Source organism: Ciconia boyciana, chromosome 23 (assembly GCF_034638445.1).
Source record: "Ciconia boyciana chromosome 23, ASM3463844v1, whole genome shotgun sequence".
Classification (NCBI taxonomy): Eukaryota; Metazoa; Chordata; class Aves; order Ciconiiformes; family Ciconiidae; genus Ciconia; species Ciconia boyciana.
The window spans coordinates 2,070,832-2,087,288 of NC_132956.1; the positions used below are offsets into that span (position 1 = coordinate 2,070,832).

The 16,457-nt window shown below is 54.6% G+C and overlaps 1 protein-coding gene across 1 annotated transcript in view; it reads left to right on the forward strand.

Moving 5' to 3' along the window:
• Window positions 1-16,457, forward strand: part of PLXNA2 (plexin A2) — a 177,748-nt gene that overhangs the window by 100,194 nt on the left and 61,097 nt on the right. Inside the window, exons 5-8 of the mRNA XM_072844595.1 lie at window positions 5,847-5,947; window positions 11,555-11,678; window positions 12,741-12,894; window positions 14,108-14,204. Of these exons, the coding sequence (XP_072700696.1) occupies window positions 5,847-5,947; window positions 11,555-11,678; window positions 12,741-12,894; window positions 14,108-14,204 (476 nt within the window). The remainder of the gene's footprint in view (window positions 1-5,846; window positions 5,948-11,554; window positions 11,679-12,740; window positions 12,895-14,107; window positions 14,205-16,457) is intronic.

Consider the following 16,457-nt stretch of genomic DNA (forward strand, 5'->3'; position numbering starts at 1 on the left):
TCTTCCATGCTTGCTGCTGGCATCAGTCTCAGTGTGTCCGAGATCACATCGGTGTGTCCGAGATCTCTGTGTCCGAGTCGAGAATAAGTCATTTCCAGGTAGGACTTTTCGTCCAGCGTGGGGTGGATTGGACCCACAGGTCTTGCTCAGCCGCAAAAGCAACAAGTGCTCCGCAGCCCTGCACGCTGGTTTTTTCCTTGGCAGAAGCGGTATCACAGGAGGACTCCAGATTTGAGCAGTTCTGCGTGAAGACGCAGGGAGGAGAAACAGCGGGAAGAAGAGTCGGTCAAACTTTTTACAAGCCTCTGAGAAAGTTTGACTTTATTCTCCCCAGCTCTGTCACCCTGACACGTTAACGGCTGGAACTGATGAGTCCTCCTTGCTCCTTCCCACACTTTTTCATGTCTCCTGTAGCAGCACAAAGTGGTTTTTTTTCATGAATGAAGGGAAGAATAAAATCTCATTGGAAAGTTCATCAGGTTTGGGCTCCTGCTCACTGAGTGATAGATAGCTTTAATTACATTGAACTAGTTGGCATCTCTACTACACTACCCAAAGTCATTAAAAATAGATTTTCTGTTTGAACTCCAGCACCCCGAGGGGTCTGCAGGCAGTGTGCCGTGGCGGTGGGACGCCCCGGGGGCTGTCTCCAGCCGGAGAGGTCAGAGGCCTGTGCTGGCAGCAGGCATAAGCTATGGAAACTTTGCTTTGTTTGTTTATTTTATATATTTATTTATTTGGAAGTGGATTCTCGCACTTATTTTATTTTCTCTGGGGGCTGGCAGAGTTTGAGTTCATGTGTTTTGGAGAGTCTGTGTTGTTTTGTTTTGTCAAGGAAAAGGGTAATTTCCAGTCAAGGAAAGCAGTAATGAGACTTTATCATTTAATTATTGAGATGCAGGTTCATCAATAGGGAACTGAAAAACTCAGCAGCAGAGTTTTGGCATAGACAGAAGGAAGAGAGGTAGCAGTCGGGCTGGAGGGAGGAGGGCTCTGCCCTCAGGAGTAAGGAAATTCCCCAGGAGTGTTGTTTTCTTGGCTGTTGTCCTTCATGCAGATGCTCCTCAGCTCTGCTGAACTGCTTTATCACTTTGCATTCGCTGTGACCACACTGATGTGGAGTGCCCGTCACCTTTACTTATCCCCGAAATGACTTGCTGCCTGCTTCAGCAGAGGCATGGCCTCGCCGGTGTCTCCGGGCTCTGCAGGGGAGCAGCAGTCCATCTTGCAGGCGAGGAGGTGCAGGATTTGAGGCTGCATTTGGAAAATTCCTGTATGCCTCTGCTTGGCTTCAGGACCTCTCGCCTCATGTTTCTGGTAGCTGGAGCAGAAATCTCAAGGCACCCAAAAGGGGCATCCGCTTTTGAAAGCTCAGGCTTCGCTGAGCTGGTGCTCCAGGCTGGGGGCCGAAGTCGGGAGCTCTGCTCCCTGGGTGCCGGGACCTCGTGCTCCTGCCCTGCGGATAAGTTCATCAGCTCAGGCAGCAGCTTTCTGGGGGCTTAGGCTGGGGTGGGGAATACACTCCTGAAGTGTTGATAGACCTTCTCAGATGTTTGCTCTGAGTGCCAGGAGCATTCCTCTGACCTATCTTCTCTAATGTAAACAAAGAGAAGTATTTGCATTTAAAAACTAAATACTGAAAACCAAAGCCCTTTCCAAATAAGCCATTCTGCTGCACACAGAGCTGCCCCAGGGGCTGGCGAGGATGAGAGAGCAAATAGACCAGGCTGTGACAGATGGGAGTCACGTTGGTTATGCATAACTGCGAGGTGCTGGTGCCCGCTGGGATCGGGATGCGGGGATGGGGATGCCGCGAGTGCCTGTGGCCATCGGAGCAGGGCTGGGCAGGCGGGACCCAGCGGTGGCCACGATTTGGGGTTACTGAGCGGGTGCCTGATGACCGCACCCGCTCCTTTCCTGCTCTTTGCCTTTGGAAAGCCGTGGGCCCTGCCCGGCACAGGATCTCTCCTTTCTGCCCCGCTGCCCTCTCCACTGCCTTGCCGTGGGCAGCTGCCAGGCAATCGGCCGCCTCGTGGCTGTGGGCAGCAAACCGCTCCAGACTTCGTTGGTTCTGCTGTATCTGGTTACCGATAGAAACCTTTCATTCCTCCCTTGAGCCACCTGTGGCCGTAAAATCTGCCGAGACTGATCCTCTGAAGCCTCATTCCCCCTTTGCTGCGGAGCTGAGCTGCCGGCGCGGGCAGCGGGAGGGTGGGCAGGCAGGGATGGACTCGCGAGGAGGGGCTCGCCGGATGCCTCTTTCGAGGCCGAGCAGGATCCGCTCCTGTTGTCAGGAAGGTCGGCAGGCTGCCGTGATGCTGGGCAGCCGGGGCTGCGGGTGGCCGTGCTTGTGACAGCGATGGCCTCTGCCGCTGCCGTACCAGAGACTATCAGCAATCCCTCTGCTGTCTTCTCTTTTATCTTCCCTTCTGGTTTTCCTTTCAGTGCTTTTCTGTCTCATTTTCTTACTATTTCCTTCTTGTTCAGCTGCTGCTTTGCCTCCACCCTCTCTTTTTTCTTTTCCTTGGTGGCAGTCGGTGGCTGAAGGGGGCATGGGGGGAACTTGGGAGTCCGCTGTCCCCCGCCCCAATCTGAGTTGGTTTTCCTTCCGCATGCAGGCATTAGTGTTCCTTGTCTTCTCTTCTCTCCCCAGCGCAGCAGTTCACACGCACAAATGCTTTGGTCTCATAATGATAATTAGGCTGGCAGAGAACAGTTTAAAAACACCTAAAGCCAAGAGAGTGTTTCCAGCCTGCCGTCAGGAAGAGTAAGGACATCTGAGCTTTACTTCTGTACTGTCTCTGAAGGAAATATAGCTTTCAGTCTTCTGTGTTCATGATGGGTACGGGATAACATATGGATATATCCTATTCTTAATGGTATTTCTCTTGTTTTTCCATTAAAATGAAACATATTCTTTAGACGGTTGGAATATTTTCGATATTTGGATCATGGATGATAAAGATGGTCAATTATGCGTTAGTACTGTGAGAGCTGGGCAAGTACTGCAAAACCCCCCACCCTTTTCCATGCATGCAAACATTTAAATGCCTTCTGTTCATAATCTTTTTGAACATCTTCATTTAAACATTTACTTGGGTATTGGAGCGGTGCAGGTTTTCTGGCATTAATTTTTATGAAGGGTGAATTTCAAAGTCACAGGCATAAGTATTGGAGAAGAGCAGATGGTTTATTCTTCCCCAAAGTCTTAGACCTTCCTCCAGCCAGGGACCAGAAACTCGCAGCCACGGGGTGCATCCGAGCGGTCGGAGCTACAGAAGTGCTGACCCAGAGACACCCTTGGGGCTCTGCTGCCGCAATACTGGGCTTGGTCGGATCGGGTACCCCAGCTCAGCCAGCGCCAGCCCACCCCCGCGCCTCTGCCAGGTCTGCTTCGGCCACCGAGCACCGCGTGCTGCGAAGAGGAGAGCGGGGGAAGTTATCTGCCCTGCATTTGCAGGCATTACAAAGAAAGGATCAAATGGTCCCATTTGGACTAGAAACCTGGGTCTCTAGGCATTGTTCAAAATTTCTGTGTCATTTTTAAAGAATTATCATGTGCAGAAGCCACAGCTTCTGAGCAGAAAAAGAACCCAAATGCCTAACATAAAATCATCTGTAATGAAGTGTTATTCATATAATTCAAATCCTCCGTTATTTATAGAGCGCCATGAGAGCATCCAGCTCCTCACAAACATGAAACAAGCCCTGAGCTGCATATAAATCACAGGGACAGATCCTGTCAAGCCTCACGTTGTGGGTAAGAGGTGGGGGATCGGCAATGCTCGATGATTTTGGGGCTGTCCTGACCTCCGGGGTGGGTGAGAGCCATCCCACCAACACGGCTCAACGTGCTGGGCAGACTTTAGGGGAAACCCAGTGACCTCCCTCGCCACATCCTGCAGCGGCTGGTGACTCCCACGGGGGCTGTCAGAGCCACCACGGCTCCCTGGGCTGCTCATTTGGTTTGAAAAACATACTTTTGCTGCTAGGCTCCCATCCAGGAGCAGCGTGATATCTGCATCTCTGGTCTGCACTGGGGAACTTCAGATCATCGCTGGCGATGGGGTGGGTGTGGGCACGGCTGCGGTGCCACGGCTACAGATCCATGTCCTAACCCTGGGTCGGCCGCCCCGGGGAGGCTGTGCCTGTCGCCGGGCTGGTGGGCTTGCTCCCGTGCCACCGTGATGGCTTTGAGGTCCTGTGCTTTGAGGTCCTGAGAGGGAAGAAGCAAAGCAGGTAAAAGCGTGTCATGTGCGGCCACCCAAGGCACAGACGAGACCCCAGGAGGGCAGCCCGGATGCCTTTTGCAGCCAAGAATCAAACCCAAGCCCTTTCTTTCCACTCTGTGCTGTTCCATCACCCTGCATTTCTGTTCCCCATTTCTGAAGCTCTTTACAGCCATCGCAGGCTAAACATGTGCCCGGTGTACCTGGCTCTGCCTCTTGCACCCCCTCGGTCCCTGCCCCGCTATTCCAGCTCCAGGGCTGCCTTGCTCTTAGCATGCCCCCAGCTGAGCCCTGTGCCCATCCCACGGACTTCATCTCAACAAAAAAAATACCCAGCCCCGCACATCCACACGCAATTTTTGTTTTAGGAAAAGCTGTTAAGTAGGGCTGAGGAAACAAGAAGAATAGCAGCCCTATTGGTGTCGTGTTTAGAGAGGAACTGGGTTCTCACTGTGTCAACAGCACTTGGCGTGAAAGTGGCCGTTGTTTGGCGAGACACTGCTCCTTTCACCCTGCGCGCCCCAGCTGCTGGGAGCCGGGCGCTGTTTTGAAGGACAGAGCGAGTGCAATGCCGACAGTTGTTTTAATTTTCAGCCAGTTGCAGGCATCGCTCCCGGGGCCCAAGGGGAGCGGCCGGCACTGCAGGGCGGCTGTGTCGGGGAGGGCAATAATTATTTACAGTATTTGATAATAGAAATGTAAATACATTGAAGAGAGACCGGCACCGGCAGGGCCAGTGCAGGAGCACCGCGCTGCGGTGTCAGGACAGGAGATGCAAACGTGTCCCGTGCCTGCTGGAGGTGGCAAGGGACGGGTTGGAAAGGTTAAAGTGGAATTTCTTCATTGGAGTCAAGCAACGACCCATGGTTAAAGCTCGGTGTCGTTTTGGAGCCTTTGGGGTTTTCAGTGCTGATGAAGGGGTCGGGACTGTGCTACACCTCGGCATCGCACAGGGACCTTTCGTGTGCGCGATAAGTGTGAGAGGGGGTTTGCAGCAGCGATCTGTGTTGGTGTTCCCTCGTGCGCTTCCCTCTCTCTTCTGCTCTGGCATCTCTGGCTTGCAAGAGACGGGTGGCCCGTGGGAGGGTCGTGCCTGGGGTGGCCAAGTCCATGCTGGTGCTGGAAGGGCTCAGGGTGGCCACGGAGGAGCAAGCAGTGAAATACCCACGTAGGCTAAACAAGCTGCCAACCTGCAAAATCCCCATGAATTTTATTCCCTGCCAGCTTTCCTCCCTGAAGCAGCAAATGTAAGATAGCAAACTGTAAATCAGGGAGGAGAGGACGCAGCTTTCGCCCTGGGAGCGTCTCTGGGCAGGGAGGTCGGGAGGGTTTCTGGCGAGCTGGCGCCGGGAGGCCAGCCGGGCTCCAGGCTGCGGCTGCGCTGCACCCATGATTCATGGCATGGCTGCGCGCGAGGGATGGAGTGACTTCATGACTCGGTCCCCAGTATCTCCTCTTCTTGGCTGACTTCTGCATGGATGTTGAAACAAATTCGTTTGTGAATTACTGTTGTGTTACTTGAATCAGACTGGTGAAAGACGACCCGGCGCTGCTCTCGTTTCGCTTGCCCGCTGTGCGGAGAGGAGCGCTGAGCCTGTGTGTTTGCTTCCTTTGCAGGTGTCCCGGGTGCCCGTGGAGTCCTGCGAGCAGTACACGACCTGCGGGGAGTGCCTGAGCTCGGGAGACCCCCACTGCGGCTGGTGCACGCTCCACCACATGTAAGTCCAGCCTTGGCCATTTCGTTTGAGCTGCTGGTGGTGATGGTAAAAGCAGCTTTCAAAGCCACCGAGCGCCTCCCATGCAATCTTTGCAAAAGCAAATGAGGTTGAAGTTGCTTAAATCTATTCTTCCCTTCCCTGGACGTTCCCTGCATTGCAGCGTGAATGCTATTGAAAAATCCCTGAGCTCCTGTGAAGAGGTAAAAGAAAACAAATTCCTGCTTTAGGAGCGGTGGGTCGCACACCGCACGGAGAGGGTGCCATGGACACGATGGGAAAGCAGAATTTAAACCAATGGGAACGAAGGCCTCGTGTTTTGCACACTCCTGCTTGTCCAAGCCGCAAGTCCCTCTCAATTAATGGGGAATTTTTAAAGGCAACAGTAGACTTGATTACATGAGTGGGACTTGGCTTTCAGAGGGGTTACAGCACTGGAGCAGAGCAGAGCACCAAGCCCTATTAAATGTATCAGGAAGAGATATTTAAAGTCTGCAAGGAAAGGTCAGAGGGTCTCTGCTCCAGCCGTCCCGATGGGGCAGAGCCGGCAGCGCAGGGCTCGGAGCTGGCAGCCCCTCATGCACATCAGCAGGCACAAAGGGCTAAGAGGGGGGTTTTTTTCAGGGGAGCTCCAGGAAACGCGCTCTGCATTCAGGAGGTGTCTGTGTCCTTCCTTTCTCTCCCCTGCCATAATAACGATCACTTCCTAAGGCGGAAGGGGGACCACCAGGCAGAGGCAGATTGGGGGAGGAGGGGAAAGCCTCGAGGAGGCTGGAGGACAGGAATAGAAATCCCTCCGGCCACGTGCCAGCTTGCAGAGCAGCCCCGTTAAATGCATGGAAATCGGGGCGGAGGCAGAGTTCAGGGACCCGAACAGCAGCTCTTGGCCACTTGCCTGAGGAGCAGGTGCTGGAGGGGGAGCAGGGAATGGCAGGCTCCTCCGCAAATGTGGCCTGGATTTGGGACCTGTGGGCTTTGGGGTGCAAACTGGCTCCCCGTGGCTTGCTCGGTTTGCAAAGAGTCGTTGCCACACTTGGAGAGATGCGGAACCATTGCAGCCGCTGGCCCCGAGCATCCCGCAGGCTCCACGCAGGCAGGGGCTGGGGGCAGTGGCAGAGCAGCCCCCCAGCAGCATGGCAACATGGGGCACAGGCACCCTAGGCATCTTTTTTTTTTTTCTTAGCTTTTTTCCTTTCAGACGAGTCTGTCCAGCCCTACAGCTAAGCCACCATATGTGCAGTTCTGTCTGAAAGTCTTTACTGTCACAGCGACTTTGTCAGAAGGAAGTGATTTCCATGCCTGGTGATTCCCATCCCTTTGGCTCTTCCTTTGGGGCAGCCATCCCCCTGTGCCTTTCCAGCGGTCGGGACAAAAGCCACCGCAGCCTTTTGATAGTGAGGGGACAAGGAAGCGAGGAAAGGGGACATGCTCTGCTCAGCATCTGGCCTGAGCTGCAGGTCTGTAGGTGCTCCCAGGAACTGGCTGTAGGGGTACGAGAGCATCCGCTCACCTGGGGACTGTGGCCTTTTAGTGCCTGGTGCTGCTGAGCTGCGCAGCAGGAGGGGACACGGCTGCACCGAGTATCTGTAGGGGGGGGGTGCTTGGTGTGGCTCCTCAGACTCCTGCAGCAGCTCCTCTGCAAGGATCACTGAGTGCTTTCCTAATGCTAATGAACTGAATCTTCATAAACCACCTGGGAAGCAGGTAAAGGTTGTTATCTTCATTTTGCAGAGAGAAAACCCTCAATGTCAAGAGGAGAGAAAAGTGTCATTTCCTCTGCCCTTTTGGCCGTGACATTTTGGCATTAACCTATTCCCAACAAGAGTTTCTTCTCTGATGGTATTTCTCAACCCTCCCTTCGAGCGTCTGCACTTTTCTGGCCTGCTTGGAGCAATGATCATTTTTTAGCTTTTGTCTTAAGCTGTAAATAATTGAGTTTATCTTGCTGTTCCTGAAGCTTCTGTCATATTTGTTTGGAGGCCCCAAGCACTGGAGTGTTTGTATTTAATTTGTCATCTCTCTCCTCTAATTCTTACGTGTCCGTCCTGCCAGATGGACCAGCTGCTCCTTTGCTCAGTGGAAGGGTTGCGGGTCAGGGTGTGAGCTGCTCGCGCGGTGTTTTCTGAAGGCTGGTGAAAAGGGTGAGGGGCAGAGGAGGAGGAGAGGTTTTTGTCCTTGAAAGAGCAGGAGAGTGGCTGGCCACCTGAGCAAGCGCGGGTATGGTAAACACCAGCACTGATTGAAATCCCGTTGTTTCTCCCCACTGCTTGTTGTGGGGTTTTGCTCCTCAGATTCGGGTCTGTATCCTGCGGGTACCGAGACCCCCAGGCAGCTCTGGGAATCTCTGTGCCAGAGCTGCGCCCTGCGGAGCAGCAGTGCAGGCCAGCGCATGAGGCAGCTCCTCTCTGAGCACTTGGCATCCACCTTTGCCGTTGCCAGAGGCTTAGCTGAGAGTGTGGACATGCAGGTACTGAGCTGTCAGGGAGCCAGAAAAAAAAAAATTGGAATTTTAAATGATGTGTTGGATGTCTGAACAGGTACGGATGGATGCGAGAGAGATGGACGGACCACCACCCCATTCCAGGTGGCATCAGGCAGTGTGTCCTGCCTCCATGCCTCCAACCAAAGAGGAATAATAAAGAAAAAGTAAAAGGATCTGAGTTGTCCTGGGAGAAGCTTTCATTACGCAACATGACATAAAGGTTTCCTTGTGTGCTCGTTATGTATCGCTGTCTCTTAGAGGCCTGAGTCAGGGCTTAAGGCTCTGTTGCGCAGTGGGGTGCTTGCACACACGTGTGCATACCTAGAATTTAAGGGTAGTGATAGTGGTGATGCTCATGAATGAGCTATCTGTGAGGATTAAATCAGCGAGATCTGGAAGCTGGGTCGGTCATGCTGGCAGCGCAGGCTGACCGGGGTAGCTCTAGCGATGAACCTGAACCCAGGAGGCAGCCGGCCGCGGGCTGGGCGCAGGCACCGAAGCAGATCGATAACTCCTGCCCTAAAAGAGGAGCTTGATGAAGTGGTGGCCGTGGGCAGCGCATGTGTCGTGGTTTAGCCCCAGCCAGCAACTGAGCTCCCCCCAGCCGCTCGCTCGCTCCCCCCCGGTGGGATGGGGGAGAGAATCAGAAGAGTAAAAGTGAGAAAACTCAAGGGTTGAGATAAAGACACTTTAATAGGGAAAGCAAAAGCCCCGCACACAAGCAAAGCAAAGCAAAGCAAGGAATTCCTTCACTCCTTCCCATGGGCAGGCAGGGGTTCAGCCACCTCCAGGAACACAGGGCTCCATCACGCGTAACGGTGACTTGGGAAGGCAAACGCCATCGCTCCGAACGTCCCCTCTTCCTTCTTCCCCAGCTTTATATGCTGAGCATGACGCCCTATGGTATGGAATGTCCCTTTGGGCAGCTGGGGTCAGCTGTCCTGGCTGTGTCCCCTCCCAGCTTCTTCTGCACCTGGCAGAGCAGGGGAAGCTGAAAAGTCCTTGACCAGTGCGGCAACAACTAAAACATCTCTGTGTTATCAACACTGTTCTCAGCACAAATCCAAAACATAGCCCCACACCAGCCACTATAAAGAACATTAACTCTGCCTCAGCTGAAAGCAGGCCAGCATGCCTTACACCGGGCTCTGAGGAATCCTGGACACAGGACATTTGAGAAGGTGCTAAAAACCAGCAGGAAGGGCAAGGTGCTCGTCCTTCCGCAAAACTCCTCTGCTCACCTGGTGGTCCCTGGAGCAGCAGTGCGAGGGCTGAGCAGCCCGTCCCTGCCCAGGGTCTCCGCTGTGTCCTCCCGGCCGGGGGTTTGCTCACCGTGCAAGTTCGTCCTCTCCATGTGAGAGAAGGATCTTCTGCTCCTCCTCTTCTACAAACAGCGCTCGTTGGGAGCAAGTGCAGGCCTCAAGGAGATTGTTAAAGAGTCTCTTCAGCCCAGTGGGATTTGAAACCTGCAAGACTTCCATATGCTGCTCTCTGCAAGGGTGTTATTGTCTACAGACCTATTTATCTCTGTTAGGGCTGTTGCCATAAATAGTATGATAAAAAAGAGCCATTCCAGCGAGTCAATGAGATAAAGGCTCCAGTCAAGAGCTCACTTTAAAGCTATCTTACAGATTCACTTAAACCTCAATAATTCTTCCTTTGGCAGCATTCATATTTTGCTCCATTATACTCCAAAAAAAAAAAAAAAAGGAAAAAAACCTGAGAGGGTGAGGAGAACAGCCAGAGTGTTTGCTGGGGATCACACGGGTGGTTTGGAAAGGGAAAGTGTAAACTCTGCTTTTCTTAATCAAAAGCAAACGGCCTTGCGGGGAGGATGATGGTCCACTGTTTCAGAGCGGGAAGCCCTGGTGTTGCCAGGTGCTTGTCAGCTGGTCAGAGCTAGATGTGCATGGCGAAATTCAGCCTCTGCGTGGGCAGGAGGTGTTTCTGCTGATGCATGTGTCTGGGACCGCCCGAGCCGCTCCACGGGGAACCGGGAAAACAAGTGGTTTGACAGCAGCGCCTTGTTAATTCAAGTAACACCTACGCTCAAGTAACTGTCGGAAGGGAACTTGCTGGTGGCACGTGGGGCTGGTGACAGCATCTCGATCCTCTGACCTTTGCGCCACCATTTGAAACAGGGTCCAAGATCAGCAGTGAGTGAGAAGTGATAAAGTTTGCTGATAGCTTATTAAGACCATTAATACCAAAAGGCCAATATGTCATCTGCGCCCAGGGAGGGGGGTTGGAAGAAAAGGATTTTCCCCAAATGACATTAAATAGAAAATCACTGAGGGATGCCAGTGCTGCAGTCTCTGATATCTGGTTTGAAACACCGGTAATTCTTCCTTGGTTTCCCGGTGGGCGCTCCTCTACCTGCTGGAAGCAACTTAATTTCACTCCACTCTAAGGACACCTGCAATAGAAAAACAGGGATAAGGAGCCATCCTGGAGCACACAGCATGCTAGGAGCAGTCCTAGTCACTTTGGCATGCTCGGAGGCTTGCATTCCTGATGGCAGGAATGGGAGAGAGCTGGGAGCCCAAGGCATGAAAACCGGCCAAAGCACAGCCGGCAGCTGCCGGAAAGTCCCGTTCCTGGTCCTGCCACAATCCTCAGCTCCAGGAGGAGACGATTAATGAACTATGTGTTTTTGTTTTAATTAGAATGGAGGCATCATCTTGTTACTGCCTGTTATTGCTTTACGGTTTAGTTTCTGTGCAGATTATGAATTTATGGCTTGCAGGGGCCCCGGCCGAGCAGCAGCAGAGTGCCTGGCTCACCCCGCACCCACAGCGCCCGCTGCCGCCGCTGGCACACGGGACTTTGCAGCTCTGGATTGTGTCCCAGTGCAGGCGGGACTGGGAATTGCTCCCGAGATACTTGTGGTCTGTCTTTCCACTGATCACAGAATATTTTGCAGTGTCCTTTGGTCCCAGCCTGGAGTTTGTGCCCAATACATGGTCCCGGTGCAGAGCATCGCCCCCGGTCCTGCTGATAACTCCCCCTTCCCCTGGCCGAGGCTCTGCCCTCCTGTTTCGCTCGCCCCTGCTCAGCTGTCGCACCTCGTGCAGTTTGACATCTTCCGCAGGGGCTTTCTGTGCTCTGATGCGTGCTCGTGTGTGCAGGTGCTCCCCGAGGGACAGCTGCGAGCGAGCGGACGAGCCGTACCGATTTGCAGGCAGCATCAGCCAGTGCATGAGCGTCACCGTGCAGCCCAGCAGCATCTCCGTCTCCGAGCACAGCCTCCCGGTAGGTGCTGCCGGCAGGCGGGGAGGGGGAGACCTGTTGGTGAGAGGCACTTCCAGCACTTTTTAGGTTCACAGTGAACAGTCCGTTCTCCAGCCTTTCTCCATTCCCATCGGCACAAATGTTTTCTCATGAAGTCAGGCTCGCAGAGGGACTGGGGAGGAAAGGGGTCATCCGAGCCGGGGAAGAAGGGGGTGGGGATGGCAGAAACAAATTCCCCTTCCCCTTGGGCCTCAGCTCACATTTCTCTTGGTCCGGTTTCATTAGCTGTTGAAAGGAAAGGCTTTGTTTCCCAAAAACCTCATCTGTGAGCTGTGCTCAGGCCTGGCTCTCTGAAGCATCCCAGCTGTTGCTCTCCGAGCCCCCCAGCACCCCGCGGCAGCTGGCCGTGCTGCAGCCCCTTCCCGCTCCCCGCCGGGGCCGGTTGCCCCCGCCTGCCCGCCAGCACTCCGTGTTGAAATGGCATGGGGCTGTTGGGAGGGCACTCACCCCTTCGGGCACCGGTTTGCTGTGGGGACCGTCCCCATTCGTGATGGGGTCAATGGGGACTTGCTCGTTTCTGATGGCCACGCGTGCCCGGGGCAGGGCTGTCTCTCCCGTGCATGCAGGGGGGCGGCCACGGCGCAGGGAGGTTGTTGGAGCTGCTGTGCGTGCAAAGGGTTGTTGGGGCAGTCGCTGCTGCTCTCGTGCATGAGAGGCAACGCACTGCTACTGCTGTCACAGGTTCCTGAGGCAGGTATTGAGGGTGGCAATGCGTCTGTAGAGCAACCAGGGGGACAAAAAGCTGCCATTGCCACCTCTCCTGAACTGCAGTACCCAAAGGCTCAGCAAGGCGTTTTTGTATCGGTAAAGAACCTGCATCCTTGGCTTTCTTTTTCCTCCTCTGCTTCCCATGAAAGGGCAGCCATCCACCTCCTGTGGGTGGACGGGTGATTTAAGGGCGTCAATATTGAATGGGAAAACAGCAGGTAATGAAAATACGAAGAAAACTCGGGCAGCTCTGCCTGCTAACAGGTTGATGCCTGTGTTTTGTTTCCCCTCTGCCTCTCCTCTCCCCCGCTGCAGCTCAGCCTGCTGGTGAGCGATGCTCCAGACCTGACGGCTGGTGTCACCTGCCTCTTCGGAAACCTGACGGAGGTGGAAGGGCAGGTTTCGGGCAGCCGGGTTGTGTGTGTTTCGCCAGCAGCAAAAGATGTTCCTGCCATACCTGTGGATCAAGGTAAGTAACTGAGTTCTGGACAGCAATATGACATCTGTGCCACCAGAAAGTACAGCGTAGGTTTGGAAGTATCTGCTGGGTGGAGCAGACCCTCTGGGGCTGCTGCTGGAGAAATTCATGCTCCTGTCAAAGACCATTAAACCCAGGGAGCTAAATGTGCTTCGTCCTTAAGAAATGCATCCCACACAGGGAAAGACAGGCTGCGAGCAGGCAGCACCATGTGCTTGCCCTGTCCTTACAGCCTCCCCGCGCTGCCAGACAGCTTCCAAGACAGGACTTGGGGCTACAGGAACTGTCTGTCCCCCCCGGGCTGGCTCATGAGTGGGGCAGGGGCTTGCAGCCTTGCCACGCCAGAGGATTTGGAAAGCAGGAGCCCTCCCCTCAGCCTGGCTCAGCACCCACGAGTAGGTGGATGCAGTTTCTATTTCTCGGTCCTGATCTTTGGGTTGTTTCTTCATTAATGTCACTGCTGTCATATTTTCTCTTCCCATAACCAAAATGCTACTTGCTTAAAACTCATTTTCTCCTTGGCATCCTTCCAGGTGTCAACTGTGCTTCCCTGCTGATATCTTTGTATTTCTAAGGCGTTATATGGAGCCTGAGACTTGGTGAACACTGGGGGCTGAGAGCCGCCATGGTAGCAGGGCTAGCGTGGACTTACCCACAGCAGCTCTGGAAGAGCAATCTGCTCTTAATTAATCCAGTGCTGAGGCTCCTAAAGAGCTTCGCTAATGCCCTTGTTTCCAGCATTGTCTCCTATTCTAGTCTTTGGCTGCTGCTCAGAGCAGACTGAATTAGTGTTTTTCTACTGGAGACAGACTCCTTTAGGGCACAGGATGAGATCCCACACTCATTTCAACTGTGACCCAAGGCAGCGTTTAGACCCTGCCTCTCCAATGCACTTTGCCAGCAAGCCTGATTTGGTTTGGAGGCATCGCTGGAGACAGCCAGCCCAGCACCCTAGGGTGCTTGAGGACAGGGTCCGGCTGGGGGTTTGCTCAGCCCCCGGCTTGGGGAACTGCTGCAGGCTCGCTGCGGGTGGGGGGCCCGATGCCTGGGGGAGCAGGGAGACGAAAGCAACCTGACTTCCACCTTCTACCCCAGAAGCAGAAGTCTCAGCACACTGGCAGGCGGGGAAAGGGTGCCCCTGCCTCTGCTGTTGCTTCCTTCGTTACTGCTGGTGGGACTGACGGGCTCTGGTTTGCATCCCCAGACTGGTTCGGCGTGGTGCTGCAGCTGAAGTCGCGGGAGACAAGGAGGACGTTTGTCAGCACGGAGTTCAAGTTCTACAACTGCAGTGCCCACCAGCTGTGAGTGCTCCCTCCCCGTACGCGAGCGGAGCCAGACACCAGCTAAAAAGAGAAAGGGCTGGGAAATGGATGCTGGGCTCCAGGACCAGCCGGGGGGGTTATCACGCTGCTTGGTTCAGCCAGCAGACACATGCAGCAGAAGGGGAGCCCACCGGTCCCTGTCTTCTCTGAACTTCTCCGGGTGGTGTGTAGCTTTCTCTGCCTTGCGAGAGGCAGGCGGAGTGAGCCTGAAAAAACCTTAACCTGCTGGTGCCCCCAAGCTGCGCGATCCCGCAACTGTGAACTCGGATGCATCTTCACAGGCAGCTGGTGAAGGCAGAGCAGAGGGTCCGGAGAGGTGGGCTGCAGGCAGCCGGAGGAGGCAGAGCCCTTCCATGCCGCACCGGCCGGGAGAGCAGGGTGCTGGCTGCTGCGAGGGTGCTCCACGGGGTGACAGAGGAGGGCATGGCCGCCGGAGGAGACGGTGGCAGGGACTGACCTGGAAGCGTCCAGCCCTGGGCTCTGAGGACAGCGGTTGTAGTTTAGATGGGGTGAGCGAGCGCGCTGGCAGCAGGAGCTCCCCGCAGCCTGCCTGCCCCGCAGCCGGGCAGAGCAGCCCTGGGAGCCCGCAACAGCAGCCCAGGCATGCGGCAGGCACGGTGGGCTGCTCCGCAGAGGGCTGGGGGGCTCAGCGCTGCTGAGCTTTGTGGAAACATATCCCCCGTGGGCACATCTGCCGCTGAAAGGCGGCATGCAGCTGGCTGGCCTTAGAAACACGTTTACAGACCTGAAGCGTTCATAGATTTCTCTCTGGAAACACAGCAAGCCCCAAAGCACCAAAATGAAACGTGGGCAGGACCTGCCAGCAGTCGGATAGCAAAAGGCAGCCTGACCCATGGGGCTGGGCGGCATCTCCGGCGGCAGGGTCGGCTGCCAGCTCTGCTCCAGGAGCGTGATTTGCTGCTCGAGCTGGCTGGTGGGAGTCAAGAAGTGCCAGCACAGGGTCGCTCCCAATCTTTCTGCACTGGATTTGAAGCCTCAAGCTATGGGGTCTTCCCTGCTGCACTTGGAAGAGAGTTGTGTGCACTGATGGGCTTCGCTGGCCTGCAGTTTTTCTAGGCATGCATTCAATTTTTTTTTATTTTGTTTTGAGCCACAGCGCAGAGCAGAGGTACCGGGATGAAAGGAGCCCAGTGAGTCCTTCAGTCCCCCCATGCTGCCTCTCATGGTGGTCTGTATCCATCACCCCAGTGATTCCTGCCTCCTGTCGTGCTGCCCCTCGTGCACAACTCTGTTCTTATGTCCTTTCCCTCAGTAGGGCTGTACAGCACCAGCCTCTCCTCGGGCTGCAAGCACTTGCAGTCCTTCCAGCGGTTCCTCTGCATTCTCGTGGTTTTGAATTTGCATGAGGGGTGGCATCACCGGGACCCCTATTTTCACTTAGGAGCAGAGGTTTGAATCAGGAGAGGCAATGCATCTTTTGTGGCCTGTCATTTGGCTTCATCTGACCATGCCTTTCTACCAGCTTGTGTTTGGAGATAAAGTGCTAACACGGTGGTAAATTCTGCAGCACTTACATCGTACCGGACTTGTTATCAGTGAGTTCAACAAGGGCACGAGCCAGCCTGGCAGGAATGAACCACAGCATGCAAAAAGGAGGAAGGAATACAGGTCTCAGCCAGCAGAGAAGAGAGACCTATTGATCCTGAGACTCTTCCTTGCAACGGCAGCGGTGTCTAGAGAGAGCAGGGGAGCAGCCGTGCCCTCTGTGGCTGCGTGGCAGCACAAGAAGTGGTTGTGGCGTATGAAGCCCATACCCCTTGGGAGCTGGCACTAGGCTAAGAGGGGCAGGAGGGGTTTGGGGCTGGACAGGAACATGCTGCTCTTGCAGACTGGGTCTGTGAAACCTCCCATGCTGGATCCAGCTGTTGTGAACCCATGGGCTGAGATGGTTCAGCGCTCAGGTGCATGAATTCCTGTGTCCCGAGGGAGCTGCAGGTGGGTCAGGGAAGGTGGTGGTGGCTTCTGTGTTAAGTCCCTTTTAATAAGGAACAGATGAGGTGGAGAGATGCACTTTCTGAAGCAAAAGAGAGACAGTGGTCCTTAAGAAAACTGAATCGGGATGGAAGAGCAAAGGTGGTGACCTGGTGTAAGTCTCGGAGAGCTCAGGATCCTGCCAGGAGGCCCTCGCCCTGCTCAGCTGAGCAGAGCTGAAAGCAGCAGCCATAAAACCATGGTACAGCGAGAGGTGCTGAACCAAGCCGTAGGCCTGGG